This window comes from Molothrus aeneus, chromosome 5, assembly GCF_037042795.1.
Source record: "Molothrus aeneus isolate 106 chromosome 5, BPBGC_Maene_1.0, whole genome shotgun sequence".
Lineage (NCBI taxonomy): Eukaryota > Metazoa > Chordata > Aves > Passeriformes > Icteridae > Molothrus > Molothrus aeneus.
The window spans coordinates 37,136,214-37,155,379 of NC_089650.1; the positions used below are offsets into that span (position 1 = coordinate 37,136,214).

At 38.8% G+C, this 19,166-nt stretch overlaps 1 protein-coding gene across 2 annotated transcripts in view; it reads right to left on the bottom strand.

Moving 5' to 3' along the window:
* The window catches only part of SRGAP1 (SLIT-ROBO Rho GTPase activating protein 1), a 138,850-nt gene that overhangs the window by 41,847 nt on the left and 77,837 nt on the right, over nucleotides 1-19,166 (bottom strand). Inside the window, exons 4-8 of one of the 2 annotated variants that reach the window (XM_066550174.1) lie at nucleotides 18,855-18,917; nucleotides 8,747-8,929; nucleotides 8,234-8,362; nucleotides 1,158-1,379; nucleotides 273-374 (exon numbers count right to left, since the gene is read on the bottom strand). In XM_066550174.1, coding sequence (XP_066406271.1) covers nucleotides 273-374; nucleotides 1,158-1,379; nucleotides 8,234-8,362; nucleotides 8,747-8,929; nucleotides 18,855-18,917 — 699 coding nt within the window. The remainder of the gene's footprint in view (nucleotides 1-272; nucleotides 375-1,157; nucleotides 1,380-8,233; nucleotides 8,363-8,746; nucleotides 8,930-18,854; nucleotides 18,918-19,166) is intronic. The other variant, XM_066550175.1, reaches the window with a different exon arrangement.

Consider the following 19,166-nt stretch of genomic DNA (forward strand, 5'->3'; position numbering starts at 1 on the left):
GTGCTCTAACAAGTTTACACTGAAGCATCTGCAAAACATGGAACTCAGGAATGTAAATGTATGGACCGGTAAAAGACAAAGTTTTCAAATCTCTGTAAAGCAGGTGAGGATTCACCTTAGCCTATGTGCCAGTATTTGATGTTTAAAATTAAAACCACTTATACAGATTGGAGCCACTTCAGGGTCATTTACATGCTTTTGGCAAGGTAGAAAACACTGCACCTTCCTGAAAATTATGTTCAATGCTTAGCCCTTGTAGACATAGATCTTACCTCCTCATTTTCAATTTTGAGTGTAGCCAATCGTGACTGCAGTTGCTGATACCTAAGCATAAGCTCTGCTTGCACAGGTTGCTGGGCAGAGACCTGGCAAACCTAACAAAGAATCAAAAAGAGCTGTAAGATGCAAGCAATTAAAAAAAACAGTCAATAGTCTTGCTGTTCTTCTTAAAACTAGGTGAATTCCTACCAAAGCTATTAAAACTTAATAAAGCAGACAATAAAATGTGCCCATCTAAATTTAAAGTACTTATGTGCTGTAAAGTGTGAAAGTATGTACTACAGCTTATTAATAAAGAGCACAACACTTTTGTATGTGTGCTTTTTATAGCTTTTGTATCACACAGAAATGCAAACCCTGGAGTTATCTTCAGAAAAAAAGATGTACATGGGTGATTTCAAATTCTGCTTTGCTACTGGCCTTTGGTGTAGCAGAACAGGGCACAGCTGGGGTACCCCATATGCTTAAAATCTCCAGATGATAAAACAAGAGAAGAAGAAGGGGGAAAGGCTGCATTGCAGGAATAATTTGGAGCAGCTCTGTAGCTGCTCTCAAATAGCACCCACAAACTCTGTTATGAGTGATGCAGTTAGTAAAGACAAAGTCACTGCTTACACTGGTGCTGGGGTGAGCACAGGTTGGCCAGCAAATTCATAGCAATGCCATTATAAATGATACAGAATATAGTAACACTTAGTTTTTACGTGAGAACTTTGAAGCAGCAGACAGTGCTGTAAAAGTTTTGCAAAATGTTATTGCTGATCCACTGACTTTCAGTAGCTTTTACCAAACTCTTTGTAAAAGGGCTTGGTAAATGATAAACTCTCTGTCCTGGTATACAGAAACAGTCACTTGGGGATACTTGTCAGTGTACAGACCTCATCACCCATGTGAGACTGGAACTCAAATTTCATTGGTGGACAAAAAGCAGTAGGGTACATTTCCATGAATCTTTGCTTGTCACTGCGTGGCTCCAAGCAGTCAACTGCATTTTCAATGATGTCTAATCCCTCATGCCTGGAAGTTTCAAGATTATACTCTGCAGAAAGGTATGTTCTTAGGGCTCTGTTCAGACTAGCATGGTATCCAAGATCACAACACTAAAAAAACAACAAAGGGAAAAGAAAACAAATTTAAAAGGAGAAATGCCATTCCAATATCACAATCCTGAAACTGTCACTAAAATTTTCTGTCCTGAAATTTTTCTATCTTTGAAGTATTTAACAAAATATCTTCTAAATTAAAATACACTACTGGGGTCAAGACAGTAAGTATTTAGTATCGTCAGTCTGTTGCAAAGATTAATGGACAGTTTTAGAAAAGAGATCAAGTGTACACGTGACAGTTTGCTTATCAGATAGGGAAGGGCAGGCACTGTATACCAATGAAATCTAGGGCCCCACACAAGTAGGCTTTTCAGCATCAATAGCATCTGTAAGCCCTGAATCCCCTGTTTAAACACACCCTAACATAACTATCATCTAAGTTAATGACAGTAGCAAAGTGAACTTGAAGCAATTCCTGCTTACCCTGCCTGTGTCCAAACCAAAACCTCCACAAATACTTTGAGCATAAGCAATCCATCTAAAATGCTTTTTCAAACAACAGGAAACGTTTAACATCTTTTTCCCTGATCATGAAAATGTATTTAATATAAACACCTTATTTCCCATGCTCGTGTAAAGCCAGAAATGTATATCATGTTACTAAATGCAGAAAGTCATAATTTATGTATTTTTTTTCCTATGAAATGGAATGTAATTGAAACCTAATTGGTAAAACACAAAGTTGTGTTTGTTCTTGAATTTTAAACATCCTCAATTTGCATTATTCATGTTTCATTAATATTTTAGAGAACAGCTGAATATATTTTAAAAATGTCATCGCAGTAGCATATCAGCTGATTGTTTCCCTACATTGTACAGTAAATACCCTCAGTTTCTGCTCAGTGAGCCTCCAAGTAAGGAGAGATGTCACCTCAATAGTGGCACATCAGTTTGCAAACAGTTGCATACAAAGCAGTGCTCTTTATTCAAACAGGTGAGATGTGCCCCAATCAGAGGCCAGTGCCTGGCCAGAGCAGCCAGAGCACTCTGCTTTAGGGCACCCCTCAGTCCCCAGCCACTCCTCTTTGGTGCCCACCCACAGCCTGAAGTCACCCATCCCTGTAGGACTCCCAGGGTAACTATGGAGCTGGGTAAGGAAGCAATTTGGATTCAGTCCACTGTACCCTACATGCATAAATGCACTGTTCATATGAGTACCTCCCTCACAGCTATTACAAACCCCACAGGACTCATGGAATCACATTCCCCTCCCCTTCCTCTTGCTTATTTGAAAAAGGAGATACATAGACAGAGAGAGAGACAGAAGGAAAGAGCTTTCAACCTATTTACCAAGCCAAAACCTGTGTGTAGAAGGGAATGAAACACTTCTGTAATGAACAGAAGGGAATGAAACACTTCACACCTTGACTTAGGTAGGGTAATGACTAGTGATGAAGCTGCTCTCTGAAATCTAACAGAGAGCTGTTTATTCACAACAAAGCTTCCATAAAGACTAAGTTTTCACTCCTAGCAAGTACTCAGGCAGTGACTGCAGATGGGACAGTGGCTCTCCAAAAAAACAGATGCTGAACCATTCAAACAAAATAGAAAAGATGTCATGTTCAATCACACACACATACCTTAACCTCTCTCTTTTGCATTCATAAAATGGAAATTTTTCTTACACTTACTAAAACAGCCACTCAACCTTTATACTGAAGTGCATCCATATTTCAAAGAACACCAGCCTCAAAAATACTGTTTCTAAAAGGAAAAGTCTCTTGGTGTTTTTCTCTTGTTCTGTGTCAAATCAGATCTCATATTTAATTCACTATCTTGGATGAAAAAGACGGACTAAAAGTGCTGATAAGAAAGTGAATTGGGACAGCTGTTTTATTTCATGTGCATTAGTTTCAGAGAGACCTCAGAGAAGATTAAACTGAAAAAGAATTAGAAATAGAGGGCAGTGCCAGGTTTAGCATTGCCAACTACCCATGTGTTAGAAAACTACAGCCTGAATTTTGGCTCTGGTGGATTAATCCGAGTATTACTAGAAAGCTTATTGATTTACAATTAGAGCTGTGTGGGTTTCTGATGCAGCTTTTTTGCAAACTGGAACATAAAATTGCAGTCTTTATGCTGTGACACAACTTCACTGTTTAACCCTTAATCTACTCAGTCACTATCACCATGGTCATCTTTGGCAAGTGATGACAGCTGAACAAGGCAACAAATCAGACAAGAAGAGGATTTTTCAAGTGAAGCAGAGTATCTTGCCAGGCTAAGGCATTTTCTTGCAATGCCAATGCCAGCAGAGAAAACAAAAATTAAATGCAATCCTGAACTAATGCTTTATCACAAGTGTCTCTTTGAATGGAATTAAAAACATCTGAATTTGAAATTTTGCTTAAATTACTTATGTAAAAATAGAATTTGTATGAGGGAAGTTATTTTTTAAAAGCAAAACTAAACACTCAGACATCACAACTCTTACTTCTGCCATACCATAGCCCACTTTCCCTAAAACCTGGACACACAGGGTAACAACAGCTCTGTATCTTAGTTAACCAGAAAGAAATGTTCTGGTTTAATCTGCTGGAAAGATGGTTAAGAAAAGAGAGTTGTCTCTAAACACACACACATGGACATGTATTTACATGATTTTCAGGAAAAGTCTGTAGATTTGTGGAAAGACTTGTACAGTTCAAGTGAGCAACCACACTGTTAGCCAAAATAACCACGAGTGTTAGAGGCTCACTAGTCAGCACAGAGGGTCCAGCCAGGGTGCTCATCCATCTATGGGTCTGCTACCTGTCTATGGGATAGAGAGGTGAGATGTCACTTGCTGCACTAAGACATGAAGATGAGAAATAACAGAATGAAGTCAGATGAGGGATGCATTTGGGGTATGTGTGAAAAATTAATTTTGTAATTTGCATTTTATTCGTATTTGAAATTAAATCGGAAGCAGTCTCAAGAGCATTTACTGCCTTTATTGTACCCCAGAGTACATTTAGGCTTGAACAAAACAAACTGAAGTGCTTAGCACAGAGCTTCAACCAAACCAAGCTGCTCTTATTTAATTTAATTTTGTTTCAGGAATAGTAATAAAATTCTAACGTCAGTGGAGAGAGGAATTAATAAAAAAAGCCTTAATCTCTGAATAAGTCACTTTCTAACTATTTTGTTACACAGACATCCACATTCAAATCAAAGGGATCTAAGGGTACATACCATATTTATGAGGACTTACATAATAAAGATTGTGAGCTGCACACATTTTACCCTAGTTTTAAACTTGGTTTTATGAATGATTAATAAAGAACCTGTACAGAATAAATTAAGTTCACAATAGCTAAATGTTCCTTAATTTCTTAATGGTCCAAAGCATGCATACTGCAATTAGAGATTCAGAAACTACATTTTAAGAAAGACCAACACATTGATATTTTATTTATTTCAGCGGCAGAACTACAGTAAAGTGGTTTTGATCACTATTTCCTAGTATTTATCTCCAGATCATAAAAATGCATGGTAAGTCTGAAAAAAGGTCCTTACCTTCCTCTTAGACAAATTTAATGGAAGTAAATGAGTAAAAGTATGCGCCACATGGACAGATGCTGGCACTAACAGTCAGATTAGCAGCACTGTATAGTTTGTTGTTCCTCTGAAACTCAGAATCTTAAAAAAATTTCTACATACTAGGTAAAGCTTATTTAATTCAGCTAATATTTACTGGTTTTTATAGGTACAAATAAAGAAAATAACTAATTCTGTCCTGCACTTGAACTAGATCCCACTCTAGACAGCACAGAAGAAATATTTAACAGAAAATTCAAATTCCTCTACAATATGCAGGGGACAGAAATACACTGTGCATATCAAATCCTGTTTACCTCTCTGCTTCTTTGCAAATGTTGGTCTCATCTCTCAGCTCACTAACTGCATTAAATCATCCAGCTAAGACTCCAGCAATATTTTTATATTACTTTTATCACAAGAGCTTAAATGAGCAAAACATAATTTTTAGTCAGAAGCGCTGAGCTCTGTTAATGAAATGACAGAGTTGAACAGTTCAGACTGAGTTCAGATGGGGAACAGTAATTTAGGATTTTCCATATAAGCCTCATATATGGAAAATGCAGTGGAATCCAAAGGAAAAATAGGTGGCTTTTTTTTTTCTTTTTTTTTTTGTAAAAATGAGTAGTCCCACTCTGCTCCCCAACCTTGTTAGAAAAAAAAATTTATGGAACAGTTTATTGCATGTACTTAGCCTGCTTTCATTAGACACATTTTTCACTAGCACAGGAAGACATTTCATTTCATTTATGGGCAACACCAACAGCTTGGGGAGATCTAAATTCTTCCATTATCACTGGAATTAAGACACAGAGCAGAGGTAACCCCTTTCTGTACAGGCAAAGAGAGAGAGTTCAAGCACAGAAGTCAGGCTAGTAAAGCGGGACAAAATAGAGAGGGCAAAGAATGAAATTGCCACCACTGTTCTGAAAACTCCAAATTGTACCATGACATTAACAGATTTACAGAATGAGGTAGTCTGGACTGTTGCAACATATGGCCAATGGGAAGCATGTCTCACATTCCAATGATATAACTCCAAAACCTTGCCAAGATTCTTGCATTTACAAAAAGAGTTTCCTTTGTCAAGTGGCAAACACTCTGTCTAAATACCAGTGCTTTCACAGCATATTCTGATTAAATACAAATGTCTGAAAGACACTCATTTAAACAAGCTCACAATTGGATTAAATTAGCTCTGAAGCAAATTCTGGTTGCACATGTTTACAGCCTACTCTTACAAAACAGCGATGGAAAGGGCAGCTAGACTTTCCATTTAAATTCCTTAGGGAAGAGTAATTTCTCAAGCCGTTTTGCCAAAAGAATGTTATTCTGTACACTGGTCCATGGCTTTCAAAAAGACAGGCAGAGTAGATACAACTTTTCTGTGCTATTAAATATTGTAGAATGTATATTTTTCTTAAAGACTAGCAGTTAGGAAGCTCTAGTCTTCATGGTTGTGTAAATACCCTTACATACACACTAACTCCAGTAAGTGTTGGCTCTGTGTGTGTGTATGGACAGAAAGCTTCACTTCTCCTCCCCTCACAATTCTTTGTAAAGCTCCAGCCTGGTGGTTCCTCCCCTCAGTTTTCACTGCTACAGAAACCTCTGTGGACATCACTGAAGTGGATAAGAATCACATGCATCTTCCAACCTGATAAAGTTTTAGAAGCACACACTGGAGACATTCTCTGAGAAATGTGAACTTTGAAAGGGAAAGCAGGAGAGGTGACAAAATGAGCATCTATCCAGCTTCTGAAGGGGTATGGGTGATGGAAACAAAAAGAAAAGGACCTTTCCCTCCTTCCATAATCCAAGAAGAATTTATGAAGTTCACATGTATGAGACATGCCCTAATTACTGACCAATAATCTGTCATCCTTTAAGCAGTAGCAGGAAAATCATCCACTAGGTAGGCTCAATTTCTCACTTGGGGGATACCCCAGCAGGTACACAGCTTGTCCTTTGTTTTATGCCCTAATCTTCCACCTATAGGTCCTGGTAAATGCTTTCATTGCCTGGGCAACCTAGATGGGTGGATCAGGTTGTGCAAGTGGATGGATGCAGACTAGACAAGGACAGGACACAGAATAAACCAGAAGAAATCAGGAGCAAACATGCAGTAGCAACTAGGAAAGGAATAAGAGAGATGTTGAAATAGAGACAGAAAAAAATTCTGAAAACACAAAAAAGATTAATTGACATCTTTTACAGGAAAGCAAGTAAGAAATGAAGCAAAACCATTTGAAAGGGAAAAGTTTTAACAAAATCCAGTAAGATTTTATAATTATAGAAACACTAGAAATTATAAAGAAAATATCAGTTTTTAGATGACATATAATAAAACACGTATATGGAGCTATTTTATTTTAATCTTAAGAAGGCATTTTCCCCTTCTCTGTGAAGCTTTGCTTCTCCAGTCAGTAGAAATGAGACTTCTTGTCAAATTCTGTATTAATCTATTCTACATTAGAAACCAGAGTTGTGTATGAATGTTGTTTACTATTGGAAGTAACGTGTTAGTGTTGCAGTAGGCAAACATATTCAAGTATCCAGAATTTCAGATGGGCCACTTTTTCAGAGGTGAACCCACTGAGCCATTTAACCCTACAATGCTAGTGAATGAATGTTCTGGAGCTTGTGTTTGCTGTCTCTGCATCTTCTCTATCACATATGAAGTCAGCTTACAAAGAGGGTAGGATGTGATGAGGGTGCAGGATGCTCCCTCTGCATCATGTAAGAATGTCAGTAATACAGAAGACTAAATGCTGGCACAAGTCAACATTAGTGTATACCCTCATTCTTCTAGGATGTTCTCATAAAAACGACTTACTGAAAATAAGTAACAGGTATGCTGACAGTGCAGAGTACAGGACTGATTGTGCCTGTTCTTCCAACTGCATGAAGTAAGAGTAAGAAGCCATTGTATGTATGAATCAATGACTAAATGAATGAAACTAAAGAGTTTTGAAAACATGGAAGAAATTGTTTCTTTTGAAATAAATATCATTAGATGACCAGTTAAGAAGTTTATCTTGTAAAAAATACTTTGATTCCAGAGATCACACATAATTGCAATGTTGTATTTTCTATTGACACATGGGGTGCAAACACAATGTTCAAACTTTAAAGGAATGGGTTCAGCATCTTACTGGCACTTTATTTTGTGGAAATAAGGGAAAAACTTCTGATTGTATCATACAATATCATAAATAGCAAATGTACTGTAGGCAACCCATATGACTAATATATTCCCTTTAAAACTGAAAAAAAGTATCATTCCTGAAGAGAATAATAAACATAAATCCCAACATGCCAATACTTACATCGATCAGATCCGAAAGGTCGTGAATATAATACTTGAACACAGAAGCATTGGTTGCTTCAAGGGTGAGCAGGTATTCATTACGGGCCTTAATAGACTTCAGCTTGTTCTCAGAATATTTTGCTTGACGCTAGGAAAGACATTTCATATTAATGTATTTTAATTACTTCATTTTTGGTAGCAGAAATGGTAACAATTCAAGCACACATTCCTAGTAACAAGAGAGAATCTTAATTTCTAGCCTGTTATACATACAACAGATAGAACCCAAAGTGAAAACTTAGTATTTTGTTCCAAATGTGACAAATTTTAAAGTAAGAATTATATTTGTAATGAAGTATCCCCTCTCTCAACTGAAATTATGTTGAGTTATCTATAACCCACTGCTAGTTTATTATGTGTACATTGCTTAATTTAATTTCCCAGCTGGATTTCTCTGTCTAATATCATGCCAAAGAATGTCAGAAATGCCCTGAATTTATTTCAAATGAAACAAAATTAAAGGACTATTTACTTTTTCCTTCATTTTTTCAATCTTCTTCACAGAGCTCCGTCTCTGGTGCCTTTCTTCTAGTCGAATATGAAAAACAGGGTCTCCTGACCTCCCAATCTGTTTTTCTTCTTGCTTCTCTGCCTCCTTCAGTTTGCTTTCAGCACTGATGCTCTCTGCATGATACATGTGGTATGTTTTCATGACCTGCAAAAGGCAAGAGTTAAAGAAGAATTAGAGAGAATGAAAATATAAAGGTATATACAGAAAAATCATAGGGTCTTTGAGAAAATGTTGACTTATAAACATGGATCTTGTGTAAGTTTCTTTGCCAGTGGAGACTGAGGACTTTTCGTTGCATTTTTCTTTTCTGATTTATTTAACAGTATTCCAAATAGGGATTTTTTTTTTCTTTCATTTTCTCTAATAGGAAAGAGCAAAAGCCATTCTTAATAAATTTCAGTATTCTTATCTTCAAGTGAAAATCTAAAATAATGAAAACAAAACTAAATCTGTGTCAGTACTGAATCTATCTGATATATAACCATCTTCTGGGCTAAGTAACAACTTGGCTGTGGACACAATGTTTGAAAGCAGAAGGATCCCTTAAACACTAGAAAAGGGGAATGGAGGAGAGGGAATTGGGATGGGAAGCTTTGGCCTGGGAGCAAATCCCCAGATAGCTGGATGGCTGTCCATGGCCTGGAAAGAAGTGTCTGCCCACTGCAAAGCCTGCAGACTAGGCCCAATCTAAAACCAGATGAGAACTGAAGAAGGAGCTGCCTGATATGTAAGTTGTGAAAGTGCTAGACCCAAAGGCATCTTTCCTCTACACACCTGCTGGGTCTGCAGATGAGAGAGCTTGGGTTGCCAGTATGTAAATACATGCTTGCATGAAGAGGAAAAGGGACTGGGTTACCCCAGTCCTCCCTTTCTTCTCCAAGCAAGAAAAACCTCAGCCTAGTGGACAGCAGTCAATCACAACACCCACCTCTGCTGGATAGGGCTGACTCTGCCCACTTCCACCAAAGGAAGCATCTTTCTGCCTTTTGTTGTTGGCTTCTTTGTGTTGTTGTCTTAAGTTTAGAGCACTGAATAAAGCAGGAAGGCATCCTCAGGCAGCCAGAGGCCTCCTCTCTTCTTCTAAAAGCTCTCACCAGCAGATATTATCTTTGGCTGGAGGCCACGCAAACCATTCAACTGAAGGACACACAGGCAGAAGGAATCAAACCAGCTGCTTGTGTGATCCATGGAGGAAATAGTTTTGAGAAGCTGCCTTGAAATATTCCTTTGGGAGAGTGTACTTTTTGTAACTGAGTATTTAGGCCAGCCTAAGGAGTATCCATGGAGTGGCAAAACACTACAGCTAGATATTGCAATTCACTACAGCACATCTTAGCACAGATTGACACAAACCAACTGCATGCCATGCCAGTGGGTGGCTGAACTGATGTTTATTTCAAGTCCTGTGCAACAGAAAGACAGACACTTTCAGAGAAATGCAATTTTGCATAACAATGTAGGTTATACACCATAACTGTGTATGCCACTATTTAAGACTCATGCCACTGATACTAAAAATGAAACAGACAACTCTTCACCAGTTTCCTGTAGTAAGGTAAAACAGCTGGTGACAAACACTAAAAGTGGCCCTGTTTTTATTTTAAGAAACATATGCTTATAGATCTGTGGTGGAAAAAACCAAACTGCCTGGAGCAGGACTCTGTGTTATTGCTGCTGCTCCTCTATAGCACTCTGGGCTCCAACGCCCAAGCAGAGGGCAGAGCTCCCTGTCCAAACACTGCCTACACCCACTGGGAACAGCTGCTGCCCCACCAGTTCACATCTGCACAGATGAGGCAGAAAAAACTCCCAGGGACAGACAAAGCTGGGTTAGGAAGAGAAGGCAAGCCCACAAGGGTGAGGTCTGCGAGGTTCCCAGTCTAACTAAATAGCATGTTCAGTCTCCTGTATCGTGCTCTGCTCCAAAGGCACTCTTACAGCTGTTGATGATCAGTAGCCAGGGAGCTTAACTCATACAGCCACATGGAAACAAATGAATTACTGCAAAGAGAAGAAAAGGACTTTTCACAGAAATGGTTTATATAATAAAACAGAAAAGCACAGAAAGTGATATGGCTCTTATTAAAAATGATAGGGAAAGGAAATTAAAAGCAAGGTTGTGCCCTTTTCTTCTGGCCTTTCCATTCAAATCTTTTAAGTGTTTCTTTACATAAGGCTAGAGGTGTTTGCTTTTATTTTTTGTCTTTTGTTCTGTGTCATCTCTAGAGACTTTTTAGTTGGTGGGACAAGACTAATTCATGTGTCTTACCACCTAGAAAAGTTATTTTCTTTTGCAGTCTGCCTGTGGAGGGAACTATGGGTCCTGATGGAATTAACCCAAGAATTCTCCAAGAGCTGGCTGATGTCATCACAAAACCTCTCTCTCAGTTTTTGAGCAGTCTTGGGAATTGGCAAAGTCCAGGCTGGCTGGAAGCTGGCAAATGTTGCCCCAGTTTTCAAGAAGGACAGGAAGGGTTCTTCCTGCAAACTGCAGGTCTGTCAATCTCACTTCAGTGCCTGGCAAAGCTATGAAGGAGATTATTCTGGGATGTATTGAAAAACACCTGAAAGACAACACAGTCACTGGTGACAGCCAGCACAGCTTCATGAGAGGGAAGTCCTGTTGATTAAACTTGATTTCCTTTTATGGCAAGGTAACCCACGTAGGTCCCACCAAGGGAAGTCAGCTGATGTAATCTTGGATTTCAGTAGATCTTTCAATACTGTCTCTCAGAGTACCCTTCTGGAGCAAATGTCCAGCACATAGCTGGATAAACACCCCATGTGATAGGTGAGCAACTGGCCCCTTGGTTGGGCATAGTTATAGTGAATGGGGTGAATCAGTGAATCAGACTGGTGACCTGTCACTAGTGGGGTTCTGCAGGGCTGTCTTAGGTCCTGTGCTCTTCAACATCTTCATTAATGACTTGGATGCATGACTAGAAGGCCTACTAAACAAGTTCACAGCTGATACAAAACTGGGAGGAGCTGCTGACTCCCTCCAAAGCAGGGATGCCCTGCAGAGAGACCTTCACAAATTAAGAGAACTGGGCAATCACCAACTTCATGAAGTTCACCAAAGGAAAGGTATTGGGACTGTGCATCTGTGATGGGGCAATCCTGGATGAATGGACAGACTGGGGAATGAGAGGCTGGAGGGCAGTACCATGGAAAGGAACCATGGGGTCCTGGTCGAGGGGAAGTTGGATATGAGTCCACAGTGCTCTGGCAGCCAGGAGGGCCACCCATGTCCTGGGAAGCATCAGGAACAGCACTGCCAGCAGGCAAAGGAGGGGACAGCCTCACCTTAATAACTGTGTGCAGTTTTGGGAGCCACAATAGAAGAGGGATATAAAGCTATTGGAGACTGCCCATAGGAGGGCAACAAAGATGGTGAAGGACCTTGAGGGGAAGCTGTCTGAGGAGTGGCTGAGGTCACTTGGTCTCTTCAGCCCAAAAAACAGGAGACTGAGGGGAGAGCTCATTGCCATCTGCAACTTCCTTATGAGGGGCAGGCATTGATTTCTTCTCTGTGGTGACCAGTGACAGGTCCCAAGGGAATGGACTGAAATTGTCATGGGAAGTTTAATTTGGATATTAGAAAAAGGTTCTTCACCCTGAGAGTGGCTGGGCACTGGAACAGGCTCCCCAGGGAAGTGGTCAGAGCACTAAGCCCTGCCTGAGTTCAGGATAACACTCTTAGGCACATGACATCACTCCTGGGGATGGTGTTATGCAGGGCCAGGAGCTGGATTCTATGATCCTTGAGGGTCCATTCCAACTCAGCATATTCTGTGATTCTGTATCAAATATATCTCAAAGTTTTCTAACTGTGTCTAAAAGCACCTAAGTGGTGAAACAAGGATTTGTTCTGCTTGCCAAAAGCAGCAAGCAATGAAGTTTTTAAACTAGCAGATTATGTTCTTAAACTAGCATAAATGTCCTTCTGCAGTGGCTGACACTTCAGCTTGCCTCCTTGCTGAAAGAAGCACTCCTTGAAGGAGTACAAGGGTATCTCTGTTCTCACCAGTATCTCCACACTGACTCCACTAGCTTCACATCACCAAGGAGTGTTTCTTCCTCTCACTGCTTGCTTACAGCACATGCTACCAAATCCAGAGCGTCTCACTCCACACTGATAGATAGGCAAGTTTTGTGGCAGAACTACATGGAACTCATAGCCTTCACAGGGAATGAAGATGTCTACTTGAAATCCATGTTCTCAAAACAAACTCTGCACAAGTTCTTGGTACAAATGGTTTCCTAAATAACTAAAATTCAAAAAGAAGTTCTTTCTCTGTATTCACAGAGCTGGACATCAGTCAGTCAGTCCTACCCAAGCCTCACTGGCTTAGGAATCAATATAGACTCTATGAAGAGCAGTGATCAGCCTAGGCACGTGACTCCTGTCCAGTTTGTGATATTGATAGCATGCTTATCTCATGCACTAGTGACATCATTATTTTGCAAGCCTTTGGGGAAACGTCTTAATGATTTCTCAGCCTTTTTCATGATGTGTCAATGCTTTTTTAAGAGCTGATATTGCAGCAGCTGAACTTAATTTGAGAAAGCATTAGAGAGACACGTATGGAAAAATAAATGGGAATAGCTACGGAGTTGGCTTCCAAGTATTTCAGCGCATACTTCTCCAACAAATTGGCTTACAATTTGCTGGCTAAGTTGCATATATGATTCTTTCCCTTAACACTATGTCATCTTTTTGCCTTGGAGTTTTTAAGACTATTAGATGTTGTTAAACACAGTAACAGGCTTTCCTAAATAGACTTATTGTATGAAAAGTTCTGAGATTTGTAGGCCTCTGATCTGTGAACATGCAACGGATTCACAGACCTGTTATTCAAACTATGAAACATGTAATAATTCTTCTCAAATGTCCACCAAACTGTTGAACTGACAGATCATCCTGTGTGAGTATCCATCACTGAACTGACTTTAGTTAGTCTCCAAAGTGTTTACTGATCAGCTGTCAAGTACACACTGAAAAAAGAGAGCAAGGTTGCAATTTTGCAGATGCTGAACTGCCATAATGATATTTGCTGCATTTCTCCACTGTAGTGAACCGGCACTGTTAAAAGCTTACTAGTACCTTTCTAAAATTAAATACTGAGTTTATCTTCTATTAATTTAGGAGGTTTATTCTGCTGATCCAGGTATGTAAAATATATATTTGTCAGATGACTGTGTCAGACTACAAGCAGATGAAAAAGATTTCGCTACCCTAACTATGTACTCTCACATTTGTAGGTGACAGACTGTTCACTTGGTAGCATAAACATCTCAACTTGTGTGCCAAAGTTTCAGCATCATTTGTAAGAGCTCAGCAAATAGGCTTAAGGCAGAAGATAGTACTTATCACAAGGAAGGGCACACTAGAGTATATCCTTAGGTAATTATTTTATTTAACCCCACAGTTGTTATATCTAGGCAAATTCATCAACAAGACAGTAATTAGTGCTATACTTCTATGGGCCATAAGTGAAGAATGCTCCCATAGCAGGGGACTAGCTTTCATTCTCTACACAGGTACCTTCTTTTCTAGAAAACTCAAACCAAGGTAAGATTGAAAGCTAGAGAGTTAAAATAGATTGAAATTACTGTGTTAACATGTACTTTATTTTTATAATAAAACTGCATAATTAAGAGCCTTTTCACAGTGTTTCTCGGGAAATAGTAATTTCCTAGCTCATCCCTGGTGTATTTATTATGTTTGAATTGTTTTAGAATTGTCCCTGCTAAGCTGTGAGTTCCTCTCAGAAGGTGGAGTCACAAGGGTTTCATTAAATTGGGTTAGTTAGTGCTCTGCACAAGAAATAAGCAAAATCTTATGCCAATTTTACCACAGCAGTGGCCTCTAACAGTTAAGCAGGCTCAGTATGAGCTGTTGTCAGCATCCTGTCCACTCATTCCAAGCCCAACTCTGCTGTGGTTTTAGGAATTGTCACTTATATATTACTATCAATACAGGATTGCTGATTTCACCTTCTCTGATGTGCCACAGTAAACTGAACTTAACTTTTGAAGAGGAATCAGATTCTGTGTTATTTCGGCAAAGAAAAAAATAAAATCTGGCATCAACTACCTTGAAAAATTAAATAGCCAGGGTTTTTCAAGAGTAAGATAAATCAATGGAAAATGGAAGTGGCACAGCAGCCCTGTCTTTTTTAACATCCAAGTTGCTTGGGACTGTCCTCACTTTTTCCTTTTTCTGAGCACTTTACATTTGCATTGCTTGTGAAATGTGTGATGCCAGTAGGATTAATTTGGAAAGCCAAGTGGGAGACATGAAGATATACTTTTATGATGTGCATCACTTTTCTACACCATTTGCCCTCAGCCTTATTACTGGAACAGCTTTGTATTTTCAGCAAACCTGTGACCTTCCTGATGTCTTTAGAGGACATTTATGAATATGACCTGACCCCTAAATAAGTCCAGTGAAAGCCTCTCTCCAACACAAGTGTCTGCCTACCTTCTGTTCCCTGTCATTCCCCATCATTCAGATACTATTGCTATATACCAGTATCTGATCTAACAAGGCAAGGTATTTTAGCTTCCCAGAGAAATAGAAGAGTTTGACTGGGGAGTTTTCTATGTTGCAACGATGATTTATTGCAAAGTCAAGAATCTGTTGTCTCTTTAAGTCAATGTGTAAGAAGATTTCTAAATCAATCAGTTCACAAAAGTAAACCAAACATCTTCCAGCTTTCAGTTTGACCAACTTTTCTTCCTGTAACTGCCAGGAAAACTCCTCTCTGTGACCCCACACAACTAACTGAGCTGCCCTTTCTCCACCCCCCTCACTCAAAAGGTACATTTCATAGTAGTTTCTATAGCTTATATTCTTATCTGAAATATGGGAGTGATTCCTGGCCTGCAATGGCTAAAGTGTGATAAGGAGAGGAGTAAGGGAGGAGTGCAGCTGCTGAGATGCTGCAGACCTGAAAATACCAACTGTCTGGCACAGCCACAGAGACACCAGGCACAGCTTTAAGTACTTGCCAGTCATAATTCACTGAACTCACAAAGATACAAAGTGAAGCTTAGCTATTAAATTGGTTTTAGAATGATGTTTTCAGTCATAATTTTAAAATGCATGCATAAAATACTGAAAATTGAAAATACAGAATTTTAAAATGCATTTTTGTTAGTTGTAAAACATGTCAAAAACCTATGTAATGTAACATTTAAAAAACCCTTTACATAGAAGAGATGGAAAATTAGAAAGTAAGGTTTCCCTTACAAAATTCTGATTATTCCAGCGAAATAAGCCTGCTTTGTTCTGAGAACATCTGAAGTTGTGGTTCAGCTGCTTCTGTTCTTATTTCTTCAACATCCTGTACATGATGTGTAGTTTTAACAAGGACAGCACAAGCTAAAGGCCTTAATTTACAGACCTTTGCTGTAAGATAAGGCATGATGATAAGAAATAACCGGATTATTAAAGCTTCATACACACTAAAAGCTCTGATACTTGCCCCTTACTCAAAGGCTTTAGAGGTATTTAAATTCCAATATGACACCACATTCTAAGTTACACTTCATGAAGGCACATCTCCTGTCAAACAAATAGAACTAAGCAGTAGGGAGAGACTTCAGTATTAGTATATTACTCACAGATTTCATATCAATTTGCTTTTTTTTGGACACAATGATTTATCTCACAATAGAAAGACTGATTTTTTTAAACTTTTTCCCCTCTATAAATCATGGGGCAAACAAGTAGATGACATTTCCTTTTTGTGACTGAGAAATGTCAATTGCTGGAGATTAAAACTGTCGATACTTGTCCTGATAAGGCCACTATGATCTTATTCTGTACACAGTAAATGTCATAAAGAATTAAAAACCTGTGCATGAGGTCCCCATCTGTCTAGATACTGTTCTATCTTTATGTACATGAGCAGATAAAATACACAGATATGATGATGACCATTCTAAACATTCAAGCAGTGAAACAGATGCCACTCTGCACCATATTGTCACTTTATTATGTGTGGGCTTTATTTAGCTAAATGTGGACATGTACAGCTGACCAAGCCCTTTGCAATCAATGAAAAGCTGGACAATGAAGTTAACAGTACAGATCACTTAATCTGAAGCAGATTCTTGCATCTGATTAAAGGGGTCTCATCTGCCCATATTAGATTTCCAGGGACTTTAGCTGGAACACAGATAGAATGCTAAGATATTTGTATCTACACTGCAGATGTCTGAAAATCAGGTAAAGTAAATTCCATCCCAAGAAACCATCTTGCAGCAGTAGCCTGACTCAAGTTGTGGAAAAATTCAGAATTTTTATAGCATAAAAAATATTCCCATTTAAAAAATAAATCTTTAATTCTAAGAAAGGTATTAGCATGCACTGGAAGCCATAATATGGAAGTTAATACCTGATTAAATCTGATGGTTATCAGTGTGCATATATAGCACTAGTGTGAAGAAAAAGAATGAAAATACTGAAGTCCTGCAGATTTTCAGTGGTACTTCAGAAAAATATTTCAGCACATGCTTCACTGTTTCCCTACCCTGGGAGCACAGGCACTAATCCCAAGCCTTGCCAGACACTGGAGTTATGCAACTGTTTAATTGAAACAAGGCTGTATCTTCAGGGCTTATTCAGCACTGAAGTCCCACTTGTGCCATGGCTCCGGCAGGCGCTGATCCCCCAGCTGAGGGAACTGTCTGTGCCTATCGCTGCTTTGCAGAAGCTGATCCCAGAACACTTCACTGACTGCGGGCCTCAGCCAAGAAGGATTTGCAGTGTCACACCCTACAAAATCCTGGTGGTTTCAGACAAACCAAACCCAAAGAAAATCCCAAACAAACAAAATAAAAAGTGGTGGTTTGGGAAGGCTTTGGGAATCTGTCCATAACAATTAAAAAGACCTCAGGGCAGAAAGACAAGACTAATTTTCTTTGCATCTCCTTTTTGCCACCTAAGTTTTTCTTGAGTTTAAATGTTCTTCATTCACTGATGGCTGCACAGTTTTCCCTAGGTCAAAAGAAAAATCATCAAGATGCACAAAACTAATGTTTGGGCTCTGCCTGTGGAGAAATGATCCCTGATAGCTTCCTAAACTTCACAAATGTTTCTTGATATCAATACTGTAAGGGTTTTTTTTATGGTCCTCCAATTCTTGAGGATGGGGAACAGAGGTGCCTAGAGATTGTTATACAGGGTACTGGAGCATATATGTTTCAGTTCTTCCAGACAAAAAAAAAGAGCATTTAAATGTACAATTCCTGAATGAGCAGAAATCAACAGGCTTCTATAAGAAATGCACATCACCAATTCATCTTAATTCTACAGCTGTGTTTCAAAAAAAGGGTAATTTTTGCTTCTTTTCTTTTTCACAACATACCACCTCAGAAAATAGCTGAGGAAATAGTTATCAGGTAGACGAGACATTGTTTTGTAGTACCAAGTTGTGTAAATGGGTTTCAAAAGAAAATAGAAATTCAGACCTATGTTCTCTCAGATTTGCCTACGGATTAGCAGGAGCTTGCCAGAATGTCCACAGTGGTTTTTTTCTTGATCTCTCTAAATGGTATGGGAAGTCTACAAAATGCTCTGTTTTTCTTCTCATTATTTACTTATCTGAGTCAGGGATGGGGAAGGGCACATAAGTAACATTTAGACAGCACAGCACTGGATCTGCAAACCTATGATTTTTAGAGAATGCAGACCACAAGTCAAACTAAGCAGATGGCAGCATGGACAAAAACAAAGCAGAAAAGAAAGAATTTTGCTCTGGTAAGCTCTGAGTAGAAATGTCTCATTAATAAACAACAAAACTTTTAATAAATTGGCTTACCAGAGTCTGGGGGAAAAAAAGGGTTGCAAGTAAAGAGTAATCCTGAAAGCATTATCATACGTATTTTAAACAAGTGAGTAGTCTTTTCAAAAATATAGTTTAGGCTTGTGCAAAACATAAAAATAAGTTACTCCATTGGGGGTAACTTAGTCAATGAAAGTCCACTTAAAGCTTACAGAAGTAGTCTGATATGGAATTTGTATAAGATAAGCTAAGTAAGTAACTGTACTTACTGTGTAAAGCTCGTTAAGTACTTTCATTAAGTCTTCATGAAGCTGAAATGAAATCTCTTTACTCTGTAATTAAAAAGAATCATTAGAAATGGGCATGTAAAAACTGCATCATACATTTGTTTCTTGATATTTATACTCATTGCTCATCCTAGACGGTGAATGCAATATTGCTCCCAAAAACCATTCTGAATTACAGTGCACTAAAAAGAGTGATACAGGGATGCAGAGGCAGACAGATAACATCTGGACAGAAGACTCCTAAAAAGAAAGCCAGAAGTAGTTTTAAGGTATTTTTCCCATAAAGCATCAGGA